The 16,341-nt window shown below is 43.1% G+C and overlaps 1 protein-coding gene across 1 annotated transcript in view; it reads right to left on the bottom strand.

Annotated features, from left to right (window-relative positions):
* The window catches only part of TRMT6 (tRNA methyltransferase 6 non-catalytic subunit), a 60,617-nt gene that overhangs the window by 37,231 nt on the left and 7,045 nt on the right, over positions 1-16,341 (bottom strand). Inside the window, exon 3 of the mRNA XM_073672259.1 lies at positions 12,583-12,692. Within this exon, the coding sequence (XP_073528360.1) occupies positions 12,583-12,692 (110 nt within the window). The remainder of the gene's footprint in view (positions 1-12,582; positions 12,693-16,341) is intronic.

Genomic DNA, 16,341 nt, shown 5'->3' with positions numbered 1-16,341 from the left:
ACTGTAAACTGAAAATGCTTTATATGCTTATCGATATGTACAGCTACCCGTTTTTTTTCTCCTGCTCACCTGTCCCTTTGTGCCTGGTCACAATCCCAAAGAGTCCAATTCAATACGAAAAAATCCGGCACAAAAAAATTCTTAGATGTAAAAACACAGGCAAACATTTTGGAGGTGGAGGGCTTGATACAGCAAGGTCCCAGGACACTAGTTTACGCGTTTCAGGGCTATGTGGGCCCCTTACAAGGCGATCTTACTGTGAGTTTTAATGAGGAATTGAAGCAACTTATCACTATGGGTTGATCTACGGAGGTTATGACCGAAAAAGAGGTAGAGTATGTATATGTAAGTGAGCCGGTGGTCCCTATTTCTACTCTGTACCTAAACTGCATAAAGAGAGGTTCCCCCCGCCCATGAGACCTATTGTCTCTGGGATAGGGTCATATGGTGAACATCTGTCCGAATGGATGGACTCTTTTGCAGCCGGTGGTACAAATTTGTCCAGGATATATAAAGGATACGAACCACTTGTTAACCCTTTTGGGACAGGTTGTATGGTAGGAAAAACATACATGGGTTACATGTGATATTGAATCATTTTATTCTTGTATTCCACATACCCTGGGAATAAAAGCTGTCTCTGAGATGTTGCAGAAATATTCAAATTATTCCCCAGATTTGATTTCCTTTGTTTGTTTGGCACTTGACTTCCTATTAAGTCACAACTACTTTTTGTATGATAATAAATATTTTTTACAATGCCGAGGTGCCTCAATGGGCGCAAAATTTTCCCCATCTTTTACCAATTTGTTTGTTTCTTGGTGGGAGGAGTCAAGTATTTTTTCAGCCAATAACCCTTTTCAGTCTAGTATATCGCATTATGCAAGATATATGGACGATATGGTTATCCTGCGCTCCACAGACGCTGCTAATGTTCCTCAATTTATGGAATATATAAATGATAACAACTGCAATCTCTTTTTTACTTACAAGTGTAGTAAGACAGAGATTAGTTTTTTGGACTTAAAAATTTCCGCAAGTGTATCTGCTGGTAAAGTAAAAACATCGACTTTCCGCAAGGAAACCATGGGAAATACGACCCTTAGAGCTGATTCTTGCCATCCAACGCATGTAAGGGTTAACATTCCAAGAGGTGAGATGTATAGATCTAAAAGAAACTGCAGTGACCAGGAGTGCTATGTGCAGGAGAGAAAGGGTATTTGCAATAGACTGAGAGAAAGAGGTTATCAGGATTGGTCTTTTATTAGGGCAATCAAATCAGTGGAAAAAAATCTCCCGGTCAGATATGATGGGCAAGTGCAAAAACCAGCAGAGACAGAAAAACAAAAAATGGTATTTGTAACAACATACAGCAAGGAATATAGTCAGATTGAGTCAATTGTTAAAAAGCGACCCAATCCTAGACAATATTCTGAAGGAAGGTTGTCTATTTTCAACCAGGAAAGCTCCAACCTTGTCCAATATTTTATCACCAAGTTTGATGTTGACACATTTGGGAAATAGAACATGGCTATCAACAAGGTTTTTATTTAAATGTGGTAATAAGTGTGGAACATGTAGATATGCAGTGAACACTAAACCGTTCCAAAAGGTAGCGGAACCAGAAACGGTTAAAATCCAAAACTTTATGAACTGCAATAATTCACATGTTATATATATATATTATATATATATACTATATATATATATATATATATATATATAATTACCTGTAATCTCTCGTACATAGGCTGCACTACGAGGAAATTGCGACAGCGTATCAATGAGCATCTCCGGAATTCAGTGAACGTGAAGCCTCTAATCCATTCAATGTATCCAAGCATTTTTTTTCAAGTACATGGAGGAGATCTGAGGGGTTTTTAATTCTTTGGGATGGAAAGAGTCAATAAACCTAGGAGAGATGGGGCTTGGAGACAAACTTCTGAGTCTGGAAACCCATTGCATCCTGATGATGGAGACCGCCCACCCCGTCGGCCTAAATAAACGTTCGGACTTGATTCTATTCTATTAGAACCGTTCATTAATCCCATTTATAGCACCTTGTTTCAATATTGTAATCTGTTTTTAAACTTGTATATGTGTTTTGTATAGGCATTTTAAAATGTTTGATACAGAGGTTTTGTAAGTCATGTGACAAGGGAGGCGGGACATATTTGCCCGGCTAGGTTAAATTCCCCATACCACCGCCATAAAGCTAGGTTATGATTAAGGGGCACACATAGCTCTGAAACGCGTAAACCAGTGTCCTGGCACCTTGCATATCAAGCCCTCCACCTCCAAAATGTTTGCCTGTGTTTTTACATCTTAGAATTTTTTGGACAACCTTCCTCCTACCTGGGGAGTTCATTCACTTAGGGGCTTTTTTTTTACTCTCAGAGAATGGACCCCCGAACATGAAGCCTCTATTATTCGGCTTCTTGTCTCTCCAACTACCTTGGTCTCTGGAAAATTTACTCTGATTATATTTCCTTTTCTGAAAGGAGGTATTATAATGGGGAACAGATACACTAGGAAAACCATGTTTCTTGTCTGCGGCCTTATCTAAGATGTCATCTAAGGCTTTCCCGAAAAGAAAGTCCCCTTCACATGGGATTGAGCAGAGTTTTGATTTAGACTGCACATCCCCTGGCCAGCTCTTGAGCCATAATGCCCTACGGGCTGCATTGGAAAGGTTAGCTGATCTGGCAGCCAGCCTAACTGAATCTGCCGATGCATCCGCAAGAAACGCAGCCGCCCCCTGCATAAGAGGAAGACCCGACAGAATCTTTTCCCTAGGGACGTTCCCCTTAATCTGGTCCTCTAATTGCTGCAGCCAGATCATCATTGACCTGGCGGTGCAGGTGGCCGCCACTACTGGTTTCAGAGCCCCAGCTGAGGACTCCCAGGTCTGTTTTAGAAAAGACTCCGCTTTTTTATCGAGCGGATCCTTGAGGGCCCTCAAATCCTCAAATGGTAGTGTGGATCTCTGAGGATTTCAAGATGGCCACATCAATTTTCAGGCTTTTGTCCCACTCAGCCACATCCTCCTCTTCAAAAGGGTACCTCCGCTTAGAAGATGAAGGCAGCTGGCCTTTCCTTTCTGGCTTTTTTGATCCTCTCATTGACTGGGAATGTGGGTCTCTTCTTCTGATCCAGCCCCCTGAACATGATCTCCTGAACTGTTCTGGGGGCCTTGGCATTGGCAATACCCATGTCATTCTAATAGCCTTGACTAGTCTCTCTGTATTGTCTACTGATAAACATGGTCTACCCCCATCATCTGAAGATTCTGATGAAGACAGGTCAGAGGAGGAAAAGGATTCTTTTGCGATACGGGATTCTACCGATTCCTCTGAGTCAGAGGTAACCCTTCTCTGCTTTTTCTTCTTACGTGAAGTCAAGGTTTTTAAGGAATCCCTGATTTCCATACGGATTAAGGTTTTCAGGTTCATTGCAAAGCTAGGGGACTCCTCCGCTATAGTCTTTTGGATGCACCCTGAGCAAAGGTTTTTAGCGTAGGAGCTGGGAAGGTTAACTCTGCATAATGCACACTCCTTATTGTTGCTCTTAGAACTACTCTTTTTAGGTTCCGGAGATGGTGGTTGCCGTTTGCATTAACCAACCCCTCTGGCGGAGGTAGACTCGCGAGTTGTTTTCTTCTGACGGGTTCTGCCGACGCTCGAACGGCTCCCATTACTGTGGCTCTTATGATGGGAAGACCCCCGACGTTGCTGGACAGGTTGTTTTGCATGCTGCTTGAACTGCTTACGTTGCTTAGGCGGCTGCTGCAGTTCCTCCTACTGCTGCGGTGACAGCTGCTGCCCAAGTGACGGCGGCTCCTCACTCATAATGAAGGGGATGCAGACACCGCCATCTTGCTGGCTTCCCATCCATATAAAGTATATGGAGGTTCCACACCCTTCGGGCCCCTCTCTTTTCCGGGTGATACGGCAGCGTGCTCTCTCGCCTTTATTTATTTATTTATTTTTTATTTTATTTATTTATTTATTTATTTTTTTACACACACAGCCAACTGGTGCGCTTCGCCGCAGGGTTTCCAACTCCTGCTCGTGCGCAGACCCAGCGGCCCCCGGCGCTTGCGTACTGGGATGCGTCAGATTGCTGAATCGCACCCCGTGCATGCGCAGACACGGGCTTCCGGGCACAAGCAAGATGGGGCCTATCTGCTGCTTCTTCGCGGCCTCTAGGCCGCACCTATCCCGGGATCCCGACTCCAGACCCCATGATCAGAGAGGCTAGAGAGGCTCCCATCAAGGACAGGAACCAAAACTGATGCAGAAGAGAGGTACTGCATTTTTATTCAGTAAGTTCCTGTCCTTGGTGGGCGGATACCCTCTCTCAAGTGGTGCTGTCATGGGAGAAGGGGAGAAAATCCCCTTTAACACCTATCTGCAAGATAGGGGATAATGTTCCGATCGTTGGGGGTCTGTGGCAGCGGCGGCGATTGCTGAGCGCAGCGTTCGGCTGATTTTCGAAATTCTTAGTAGAATGAATGGAGAGGCAGTGCACATGATCGACCTCCACTCCATTCAGACAGCGCTCTTCAAAGCCTCAGTTCTTGAGATTACTCATGGTCACGATGGTTGGTCCCTCAGCGATCAGAAAGTTATCTTTTATCCTGTGGACAGGAGATAACTTTTTAACACCCCTTTAACTTTCAATGTTGGAAATAACTAGAGTTGGTGTGAATCAATACGCACAACCTGGTCCATCGGCCACGTCAGTAATCTGCAGATGCTCGACAGATACACTGAGGACCTCCTCTTACCTGACGGCATCAGCAGCTCCTCTTTTGATAAGACGTACTGACACAACGTCATCACTGTGCAGTGACGCATATGTGACGCCGCGCCGCACCAAGCCGGTCAATCAAAAAAGGAATCATAGACAAGGCTGAAACTGAAGGACAACCCCTGTCTATGTCCCGAGTTACACCTCCGTTCTATGAGCCAGTGGCAGGAAAAGACCTGCTCGACTGTGGGTTCCACTGGCAAACCTCCTGACGGCTACCGGGTAATGATGATGATGATGTTGAAGTAACAAGTAGCATGCTCCATTATTTTAGATTTTATATATCCTGTGATTAGTACAAAATGGTTGGTATCAGAGTTTTCTCATAGCCAGCTACCACATTAGAAGTGGAGCTGTTAAATTCACATGCCAACCTACTGCTGGGCATCGCAGAGTACCCACTGGATGCCAGGAACGTACAACCGCATAGTTAGCAATGCAATAGTATGGCATGTGGTAGGATAAGGTTCACCGGGCCCAGATGAGATCTGAAAATTGCTGGATCATCAGATATTCAGATTATTAATAATTAATAATAATAATACTTCTGTATAATCAGCCGACAACTGATATAAAAATGGAGATTTATTTTACTAAGGCAAGCAACAACTCAATACAGACCAAAATGTATATATACACTGCTCAAAAAAATAAAGGGAAGAATTAAACACAATGTTAACTCCAAGTGAATCACACTTCTGTGAAATCTACCTGTCCAGTTATGAAGCAACACTGATTGTGAATCAATTTCTCCTGCTGTTGTGCAAATGGAACAGACAACTGGTAGAAATGATAGGCAATTAGCAAGATACCCCCTATAAAGGAGAGGTTCTGAAGGTGGTGACCACAGATCATTTCTCTGTTCTCATCCTTTTTGGCTGTTGTTTTGGTCACTTTTGCATTTTGTCATTGCTCTCACCCCTAGAGGCACAGTAGCATGAGGCGGTGTCTACATCCCACAGAAGTTGCTCAGGTAGTGCAGCTCATCCAGGATGGCACATCAATGAGAGCTGTGGCAAGAAGGGTAGCTGTCTGTCAGCACGGTGTCCAGATCATGAAGCAGATACCAGAAGACAGGCCAGTACACCAGGAGACTTGGAGGGAGCTGTAGGAGGGCAACAACCCAGCAGCAGGACCACTACCTCCGCCTTTGTGCAAGGAGGAACAGGAGGAGCAGTGCCAGAGCCCTGCAAAATGACCTCCAGCAGGCCACTAATATCCATGTGTCTGCTCAAACTGTCAGAAACAGACTATGAGGGTGGTATGAGGGTCCGACGACCACAGGTGGGTGTTGTGCTCACAGCCCAACACCGTGCAGGGCGATTGGCAGTTTCGACATTGGCGCCCTGTGCTCTTCACAGATGAGAGCAGGGTCACACTGAGCACACGTGACAGAGTCTGGAGACACCGTGCAACATCCTCCAGCATGATCGGTTTGGCAGTGGGTCAGTAATGGTGTGGGGAGGCATTTCTTTGGAGGGCAGCACAGCCCTACATGTGCTAGCCATAGGTACCCTGACTGCCAGTAAGTACCGGGATAAGATCCTCAGATCTGTTGTGAGACCATATGCAGGTGCACTGGGCCCTGTGTTCCTACTGATGCATGACAATGCTAGGCCTCATGTGGCTGGAGTGTGTCAGCAGTTCCTGCAAGATGAAAGAATTGAAGCTATGGACTGGCCCGCCCGTTCCCCAGACAGGAATCCAATCAAGTACATCTGGGACATCATGTCTGGTTCCATCCACCAACACCTTGTTGCACCAGACTGTCCAGGAGTTGACTGATTATTTTAACCCCTTCCAGCCACAGCCCTTTTCTGTTTTGAGTTTTCATTTTTTGCTCCCCTTCTTCCCAGAGCCATGGCCTTTTTATTTTTCAGTCAATATGGCCATGTGAGGGCTTGTTGTTTACGGAACGAGTCGTACTTTTGAACGTCACCATTGGTTTTACCATATAGTGTACTGGAAAATGGGAAAAAAATTCCAAGTGTGGTGAAATTGCAAAAAAAGTGCAATTCCAAAATTGTTTTTTTTTTTAAACCATGTTTACTAAATGCTAAAACTGACCTGCCATTATTATTCTCCAGGTCATTACGAGTTCATAGACACCAAACATGTATAGGTTCTTTTTTTTCTTTTGAGTGGTGAAAACACAAAACAAAATTTGCTTAAAAAAAAACAAAAAAAAAAAACATTTTCCGAGACACGTAGCATCTCCAATTTTCTGGATCTGGGGCCGGGTGATGGCTAATTTTTTGCGTGCCGAGCTGACGTTTTTATTGATACCATTTTGGTTTAGATTCAATGTTTTGATCGCCCGTTATTGCATTTTATTGCAATGTTGCGGCGACAAAAAAAAGTAATTCTGGCGTTTAGATTTTTTTTATCGCTACGCCGTTTACCGAACTGATTAATTTTTTTTTAAATTGATAGATCGGGCGATTCTGAATGCGGCGATACCAAATGTGTATATTTGATTTTTTTTATTGTTTTATTTTGAATGGGGCGAAAGGGGGGTGATTTAAACTTTTACATTTTTAATTTAAAAAAAAAAAAATGTTTTTCTACTTTTTACTTGCTTCAATAGTCTCCTTAGGAGACTTGAAGCTGTTATTGTCTGATCGCCTGTGTTACATATAGCAGGACTTCAGCCTTGCTATGTGTAACAAAAGTGCTCATCTGCTATGAATGCCGACCACTGGGTGGCGCTCATAGCAGATCGGCAATGACAACCACAGGGGTCTCATAAAGACCCCGGGTTGACATGCCAACCCATCAGTGACTCGCGATCACGTGATAGGGTTGCTGATGGGCGGAGCCAACGACGCGCTTCCCGGAAGCTCTGACAGCTGCATTTAACTAGTTAAATGGTGGATCGCGATTCAACCTGCAGCTGTTGCGGGCACATGTCAGCTGTAAGAATCAGCTGACATGTGCCCGGGAAAGTGCAGGCTCAGCACCAGAGCCCGCACTAAAGGGGGGGGGGGGGGGCACGGCATACGCAGTACATGTACAGCACAAGTCATGAAGGGGTTAATCCAGATCTTGGAGGAGATCCCTCAGGAGAACATCTGCCGCCTCATCTGGAGCATGCCCAGGGGTTGTAAGGAGGTCATAAAGGCACGTGGAGGCCACACACAATACTGAGCCTCATTTCCTTATCTGGAGGCATTTTCACTGAAGTTGGATCAGCCTGGAATTTGATTTTCCACTATGATTTTGAGTATCATTCCAAATCCAGACCTCCATGGGATATTAATTTTGATTATTTCATTATGTAATGAATAAAGATTTGGAATTAACTGGAATATTTCATTCAGTGATATCTAGGATGTGGTATTTTAGTGTTCCTTTTATTTTTTGAGAAGTATATATACACACACACACATATATATATATATATCTTTATGACACACACACACACGTGTGTTAATGTCTGTAAAGCGGTTATTCTTTGTGGTAACATCTCTGTTTGGAGTAATATATATTATATACAGTACAGACCAAAAGTTTGGACACACCTACTCATTTAAAGATTTTTCTGCATTTTCATGACTATGAAAATTGTACATTCACACTGAAGGCATCAAAACTATGAATTAACACATGTGGAATTATATACTTAACAAAAAAGTGTGAAACAACTGAAAATATGTCTTATATTCTAGGTTCTTCAAAGTAGCCACCTTTTGCTTTGATGACTGCTTTGCACACTCTTGGCATTCTCTTGATGAGCTTCAAGAGGTAGTCACTGGAAATAGTCTTCCAACAATCTTGAAGGAGTTCCCAGAGATGCTTAGCACTTGTTGGCCCTTATGCCTTCACTCTGCGGTCCAGCTAACCCCAAACCATCTCGATTGGGTTCAGGTCTGGTGACTGTGGAGGCCAGGTCATCTGGTGTAGCACCCCATCACTCTCCTCCTTGGTCAAATAGCCCTTACACAGCCTGAAGGTGTGTTTGGGGTCATTGTCCTGTTGAAAAATAAATGATGGTCCAACTAAACGCAAACCGGATGGAATAGCATGTCGCTGCAAGATGCTGTGGTAGCCATGCTGGTTCAGTATGCCTTCAATTTTGAATAAATCCCCAACAGTGTCACCAGCAAAGCACCCCCACACCATCACACCTCCTCCTCCATGCTTCACGGTGGGAACCAGGCATGTAGAGTCCATCCGTTCACCTTTTCTGCATCGCACAAAGACACGGTGGTTGGAACCAAAGATCTCAAATTTGGACTCATCAGACCAAAGCACAGATTTCCACTGGTCTAATGTCCATTCCTTGTGTTCTTTAGCCCAAACAAGTCTCTTCTGCTTGTTGCCTGTCCTTAGCAGTGGTTTCCTAGCAGCTATTTTACCATGAAGGCCTGCTGCACAAAGTCTCCTCTTAACAGTTGTTGTAGAGATGTGTCTGCTGCTAGAACTCTGTGTGACATTGACCTGGTCTCTAATCTGAGCTGCTGTTAACCTGCGATTTCTGAGGCTGGTGACTCGGATAAACTTATCCTCAGAAGCAGAGGTGACTCTTGGTCTTCCTTTCCTGGGGCGGTCCTCATGTGAGCCAGTTTCTTTGTAGCGCTTGATGGTTTTTGCAACTGCACTTGGGGACACTTTCAAAGTTGTCCCAATTTTTCAGACCGACTGACCTTCATTTCTTAAAGTAATAATGGCCACTCATTTTTCTTTACTTAGCTGCTTTTTTCTTGCCATAATACAAATTCTAACAGTCTATTCAGTAGGACTATCAGCTGTGTATCCACCAGACTTCTGCACAACACAACTGATGGTCCCAACCCCATTTATAAGGCAAGAATTCCCACTTATTAAACCTGACAGGGCACACCTGTGAAGTGAAAAACATTTCCGATGACTACCTCTTGAAGCTCATCAAGGGAATGCCAAGAGTGTGCAAAGCAGTCATCAAAGCAAAAGGTGGCTGCTTTGAAGAACCTAGAATATAAGACATATTTTCAGTTGTTTCACACTTTTTTGTTAAGTATATAATTCCACATGTGTTAATTCATAGTTTTGATGCCTTCAGTGTGAATGTACAATTTTCATAGTCAAGAAAATACAGAAAAATCTTTAAATGAGAAGGTGTGTCCAAACTTTTGGTCTGTACTGTATATATTTAAAAAAGAAGTCTCCAAGCAGAACCAGCTAATAGATCATTACAGGAGAAAAGCATGACTCCAAACAGAGATGTTACCCTGAAGAATAAACTGCTAATATGAGTCCCTCAGGACATTGCCCATGTGTGAATAAATGTACATAACATTCGTTTTGCAGCTCCATATTCTGGAGTGCTTTACAGACATCAACACACGTCCGTGCGTGTCATTAATAAATATATACATATATGACACATACAAATACACACATATTTTATATATAAAATTAGATTAAGCCTTTTTAACAAATGGAGTGTTAAAACAAGAGATCCTATAGTTGTATTTCTACGGTGTATTACCAGTACATCACTCTAAAGTCCTTTCATCCCTTCACAACTTTTGACATACATTTACATCAAAGGTCGTGCTTCTACCTTTGATGTGGGCTCACACGCCAGCATCTTTCCCTACACATGATGGCTGATTTAATCAGCCATCATGTGCCTTCAACAGCCGAAGGGGGAAGCGGTGCTCCGTCTGTAGCTGTTAACCAGTTAAATCCCGCTGTCAATCACTGACAGCTGAATTTAACTTGCGCCCACCGGCCGAGAGTCATTCATCTTGCCCATTGGCATGCCCGTCATGTGATTGTGGGGCGCAGATGGGTTGACATGACAGCTGGGAGTCTGCTGATGACCCCGTGCCTGTCATTATGATCCTCCTGTGAATGCCGGCCATAGGAGATTGTGATTTCTACTATACATGGCAGTGCGGATTTTTAAAAATATGAAAAAACAAAAAAACCCCACAAAAGTTCAAATCACCCCCATTTGCCCCATACACATATTTGGTGTCGCTGCACTCGTAAAAGTCCAATCTATCAAAATAACACAGCCCCATATCCTGGAAAATGTCGACATAAGCAAAAAATGCTTTTCTTACAAATTTCTACATTTTTTTCCCCACCTAAATAAAAAAAGAACTTATAGATGTTATGTATCCGCGTACTCGTACTGACCTGGATAATCATATTGGCAGGTCCGCTTTTCCATATACTGAACATAGTAAATACAAAAAACAATTGTGGAATTGCACTTTTTTTACAATTTCAATGCATTTGGAATTTTTTTCAGCTTTCTAGTGCATCACATGATAAAATGAATGGTGTCATTCAAAAGTACAACTCGTCCCGCAAAAAACAAGCCCTCAAATGGCTACGGGGATGTGAAAATAAAAAAAGTTATGGCTCTTGGAAGGAGGGGAGGAAAAAAACCCCGCAAAAACAGAAAATCACAAAGGTCATGAAGGGGTTGAAGGGACTCTGTCAGCACAGAAGGACTGTTCAAACCAAGTACAGGCCCTCGGTGCTTCACGGCAGGACCAAACATTTATATACATCGTCCTACCTGCTTCTTTTCCATCCATCTCCATTCTTCTCTGGCCCTATGAAACCAGAGCTGTCAATCAAAGAAGAGGGAGGTGGAGACTGAGGTAAAACAAGTAGGTGGGAAGGTGTATATAAGTGATGGCCCCGCTGTGAAGCACCGGGCACCTGTACTTGGTTTGAACAGTCATTCTGTGCTGACAGAGTCCCTCTAAAGGACTTTGAAGTTCCCTTTTAGGCCATGTTCACACCATCAGTATTTTACATCAGTATATCAGTATTTGTAACTAGTGATTAGCGAGTATGTTTTGTTAACCCTTTCGCCGAACTTGTCGTTTGATTCATATTGCCCAAACCACTTGGATACGGCCAGGTATATTATTTTCTATAAGGGTGCAGTCAGACGGTGGCATAAATTGGACCAAGATTGAACAGCAGTGCACGGACTGGCTGGCGGCTCTCCCGACCCGAGCAACAGTCTGAGCACTGCGGTCTAATCTTGGCCCTATTTATACCGCCGTCTGACTGCGCCCTTATGCTGTGGTGTTTCACACAAAATATAGTCTGAAGGGGACCATAGCCAGAGACTATAGTCGTCTTGCTCCACCCTGCACTGCTCAAAATGATTGACATGTCACTTGCCAAGTCAACACACATGGGGGAGACCTGTCAATCACCTGGAGAAACCAGCTGGGGGCGGCGCTGGGCTAGTCTCATCTACGGCTGTGTTCCCACTAGGATCTTCAAACTATATTTACCCTGAAACTGCCTGTACTTGGTTTGGATAATCATTTTGTGCTGATAGAGTCCCTTTAAAGACATGACAGGTTCTCTTTAAGACTGACATGAGTCTATGAAGGGGTGTGGTGGAGTAAAAGGCGACTGATTCACAGGCGCACGCCACTTAATCAGGTGCATCTTACAAGTGGTGTGCGCCTCTGTGGTCCTCGCAAGGAAATTTGCTCCAGTCAGAGACATGAGTAAGATTTCTGGTATAAGGTACGCCACAACTAAGCATGAATTAGACGGGGTGACAAGAAATCTGGCATAACAGCAAGGTTTAGCGACTACAGGAAGAGCCAGATAGTAATTTTTTTTTTTTTTTTTTTTGTGCCCAGAAAACTCCTTTACGGCACAAGTCCTAACAGGATAATTTTTTTTTTTATGTTGTACAAATGAAAGGCCAGTCCGCTCCATCAACACAATCTACATGATAAATGAGGTCACTACTAGCAGATGTGAATGCATGGAAGGGATTCCTTCCGTTGGACTAACCTGGCCTTTAATGCCTTTTTCCTTCAAAGCCTCGATGTCGTCGCGAGTTAGCTTTTGGGATTTGCCATCATCCACTATGTTACGGTTGTCAGCACCTGCTTCCTTAGGCTCTAATGGGAAAAGGAAAAATTAATATTTAAACCAGGAAAATGAGAAGAACATGTATAATTTATGTACATATTTGCTTCTAGCACAGTGTACGTATTCACTGAGAAAGGCGGGAGCGAATATACATGTACTGAGGGGTGAGAAGACAAATCCATTAGAATGGTTGCACTGATCATAAGACAATGAAATTCATTTTTGCTTTAGTCAAACTACCTAAACCATATAATACGGTAAGGGTCCGTTTATACAGACCGACTGACAGCACTAAACGACCACCAATCAGTAAACCTTTACCGATTGGTGGTCATTTGATGCCCTGTTTACACAGGTAGACCGCGGTGAACGATGCGCACTGTGCGATCTAATAGATGGCTCACTGCGTGTAGGCCGCCAAAGTTCTTGGCGGTGCTGTTCCTGATTACACAGGATAATGCATCACCAAGAACAATGATCTTTTGCGATGGGCAAAAGAAATTTTCAACCAATGAACGAGAGTCTTGATCGGTAATGCCTGTTTATACTGAAATATGATCGTATTAAACAGCAATAACCTGCGTAAACATACGGCAGGAAAAAAAACTCAGATTCTATAATTCACCAACACAGCTTTGAGGATTCTCTTAAAACTTAACTTTTACTTCTTTATATAAAAAAAACATAGTATCCTCCAACAACATGGCTCCGTTAAACATGTACCCTAATTAACAACCGGACATAGAATAATTATGGGTATCAACCATATCAAAATCTTGTACCCATCAATACAGATCTCATATATATACTATTTGATTCACGGAAAAGTGCTTAAGTGCATATTACAAAGAAAACGTGTAGATCTCACCCATTGTGCTTGCAGACACCATCAGGGATTGTAGTCCATACCCATAGATTTTCTTCTTGGACTAACACTACCCCGTCGTGCCCAAGGAGGTAGCTCCCACCCTCACACCACTAACAATGAGCACTCACCACCTTGAGGTTCTTTGAAAGTTTATTTTCGTTTGTAAGCACTTTTGGCACTTTAGAAGCATGGGGTCACTAATTTTCCCTGCAGCATCTGTGCCTTCCCAATTACTAAACATACTCCCCTGATGATTTCTCTGAAAGGAGAAAAACGTGTTGGGAGGGTTTTATATGGGAGAAGTTATAAGGTATACTTGGGTACTGCCCTTGTTAGGGTGGGAGCTACCTCTTGGGGCACGACAGGGTAGTGTTAATGCACGAAGAAAATCTATGGGTATGGACAACAATCCCTGATGGTGTCTGCAAGCAAAATGGGTGAGATCTACACGTTTTCTTTCTAATATGCACTTAAGCACTTTTCCGTGAATAATGATGTGATTTCATAATCAGGACAAATAGTATATATATATGAGATCTGAATTGATGAGTACAAGATTTTGATATGGTTGATACCCATAATTATTCTATGTCCGGTTGTTAATTAGGGTACATGCTTAACGGATCCATGTTGATGGAGGATATTATGTTTTTTATATAAAGAAGTAAAAGTTACATTTTAAGAGAATCCTCAAAGCGGTGTTGGTGAAATATTGTAAAATGAGTGTCCTTAAGAACATTCACTCCTAATAAGCCTTCAGTGTCAATCCAGGTAAAAAGTCTATTATTTACATGGAAAACAGCTCCAGAGTTGTTACCAGGTTTGGATTGTTTAAATAGGCCATGAAGATCTGATCGGTGAGGGATGGACCCATAACACCCTGGCTAATCTGCAGCGGGGAAGGGTATTACAGGGCTCTCTCAGAGTGAGCGGGACTATGCTGCAACACCTCATACTGTTGAGCGGGACTATGCTGCAACACCTCATACTGTTGAGCGGGACTATGCTGCAACACCTCATACTGTTGAGCGGGACTATGCTGCAACACCTCATACTGTTGAGCGGGACTATGCTGCAACACCTCATGCTGTTGAGCGGGACTATGCTGCAACACCTCATGCTGTTGAGCGGGACTATGCTGCAACACCTCATGCTGTTGAACGGGACTATGCTGCAACACCTCATGCTGTTGAACGGGACTATGCTGCAACACCTCATGCTGTTGAACGGGACTATGCTGCAACACCTCATGCTGTTGAACGGGACTATGCTGCAACATCTCATGCTGTTGAACGGGACTATGCTGCAACATCTCATGCTGTTGAACGGGACTATGCTGCAACACCTCATACTGTTGAACGGGACTATGCTGCAACACCTTATACTGTTGAAAGGGACTATGCTGCAACACCTTATACTGTTGAACGGGACTATGCTGCAACACCTTATACTGTTGAACGGGACTATGCTGCAACACCTTATACTGTTGAACGGGACTATGCTGCAACACCTTATACTGTTGAACGGGACTATGCTGCAACACCTTATACTGCAACTAGGAGGTAAACCGTGCATATAGCTGTTATGATGTAAAGCTGGGCCCATTCATCAGCTGCCTGACAGGTGTGCCAAGAGATAAACCTCCACCCATCTGATAAGGATAGCCTGTCCTAATGATAGGCCACCAATATTCCAAACCAGGGAAATAATCATTTAAAGTGCAAGTTTAATTTTGGAAAACTTTTTTTTATTTTTTAAAGGCCTTCAGGTCAATCTCGAGCCATGGCAACTTGATGGATGAACACTGTGTAGGAAGATCGATCTTGTACAAGCCTAGATAGGTCCACCAGGGTCTTCTCCGCCATTATCTTGATCGTATCAAGCCATTGGCTTGCAGGTCTTCCTGTTCGCCTTGTTCCTTCTATTCTTCTGACCATGATGTCCTTCTCCAGTGATTGCTCTCTTCGTATGATGTGTCCAAAGTAGGCAAGTCGTAGCTTGGTGATCTTTGCTTGGTAAGGCAGTAGTCAATATCTTTGTCTTCTTTGTGTTGAGTAGCAGTCTTATGTTCCAGCTTTCTGTCTGGATTCTCTGTATTAAGTCCTTCATTCATCTACGCTTGTTGCTGTCAATGTTGTATCATCTGCGTATTTCCACTTGCTTATGTCATTAAAAAGTGTGACTTCATGATGCTTATAGCTATGCAACCAAGCGAAAAAGTCACATGGAAGTCGCTCTCGAGGAATTTCCATGGGGTAAATGACATTTTCTGAATATTCCAAAGAATTCTAAATTTATAAAGGAACAATAACTGTGAGATTATCTTGTCAACCCTGTTTCTCGGTTGGTAGAAAGTTCTGCATGTGCCAACAGACTGGTAAAAGTCATGCAGAGTGAAATTAAAAGGTAAACTGGCTGCTGCTGTTACATTGTGGGCTGGGTGCCTAAATGACAGAGCTTAGCACTCTTGGGCTCCTGCTTCAGTCAGTTGTCTTACAGCCAGACAATAAGAGGGGACATGGCTGGTCAAAAGTGACAAAGGGAATATTTATTTTCATATACTTCCCAGTATGAATTGCAATATGACACAAAAAAGGAGTAATTTCTGGAATAGATATTTTTAGGGGGACATTTTGTAACTTTACCATTCTTTTACTCCCTTCCCAATCTATAATGAAAATGTATGTCATGGTTAAGTGCTATAAGTGCAAGTGCGAAATCAGCAACAAACACAAATCTATATTAGGTCATGTTCACACAGCAGTATTTTCGTCAATATTTCACATCAGTATTTGTAAGCCAAAGCCAGG

The sequence above is a fragment of the Phyllobates terribilis genome, unplaced genomic scaffold (genome assembly GCF_046119375.1).
Source record: "Phyllobates terribilis strain yellow unplaced genomic scaffold, ASM4611937v1 Scaffold_3__8_contigs__length_932513732, whole genome shotgun sequence".
NCBI classification, from domain to species: Eukaryota; Metazoa; Chordata; class Amphibia; order Anura; family Dendrobatidae; genus Phyllobates; species Phyllobates terribilis.
Note: the sequence above shows the minus strand (reverse complement) of the source record. Positions and strands in the feature narration are given on the sequence as shown.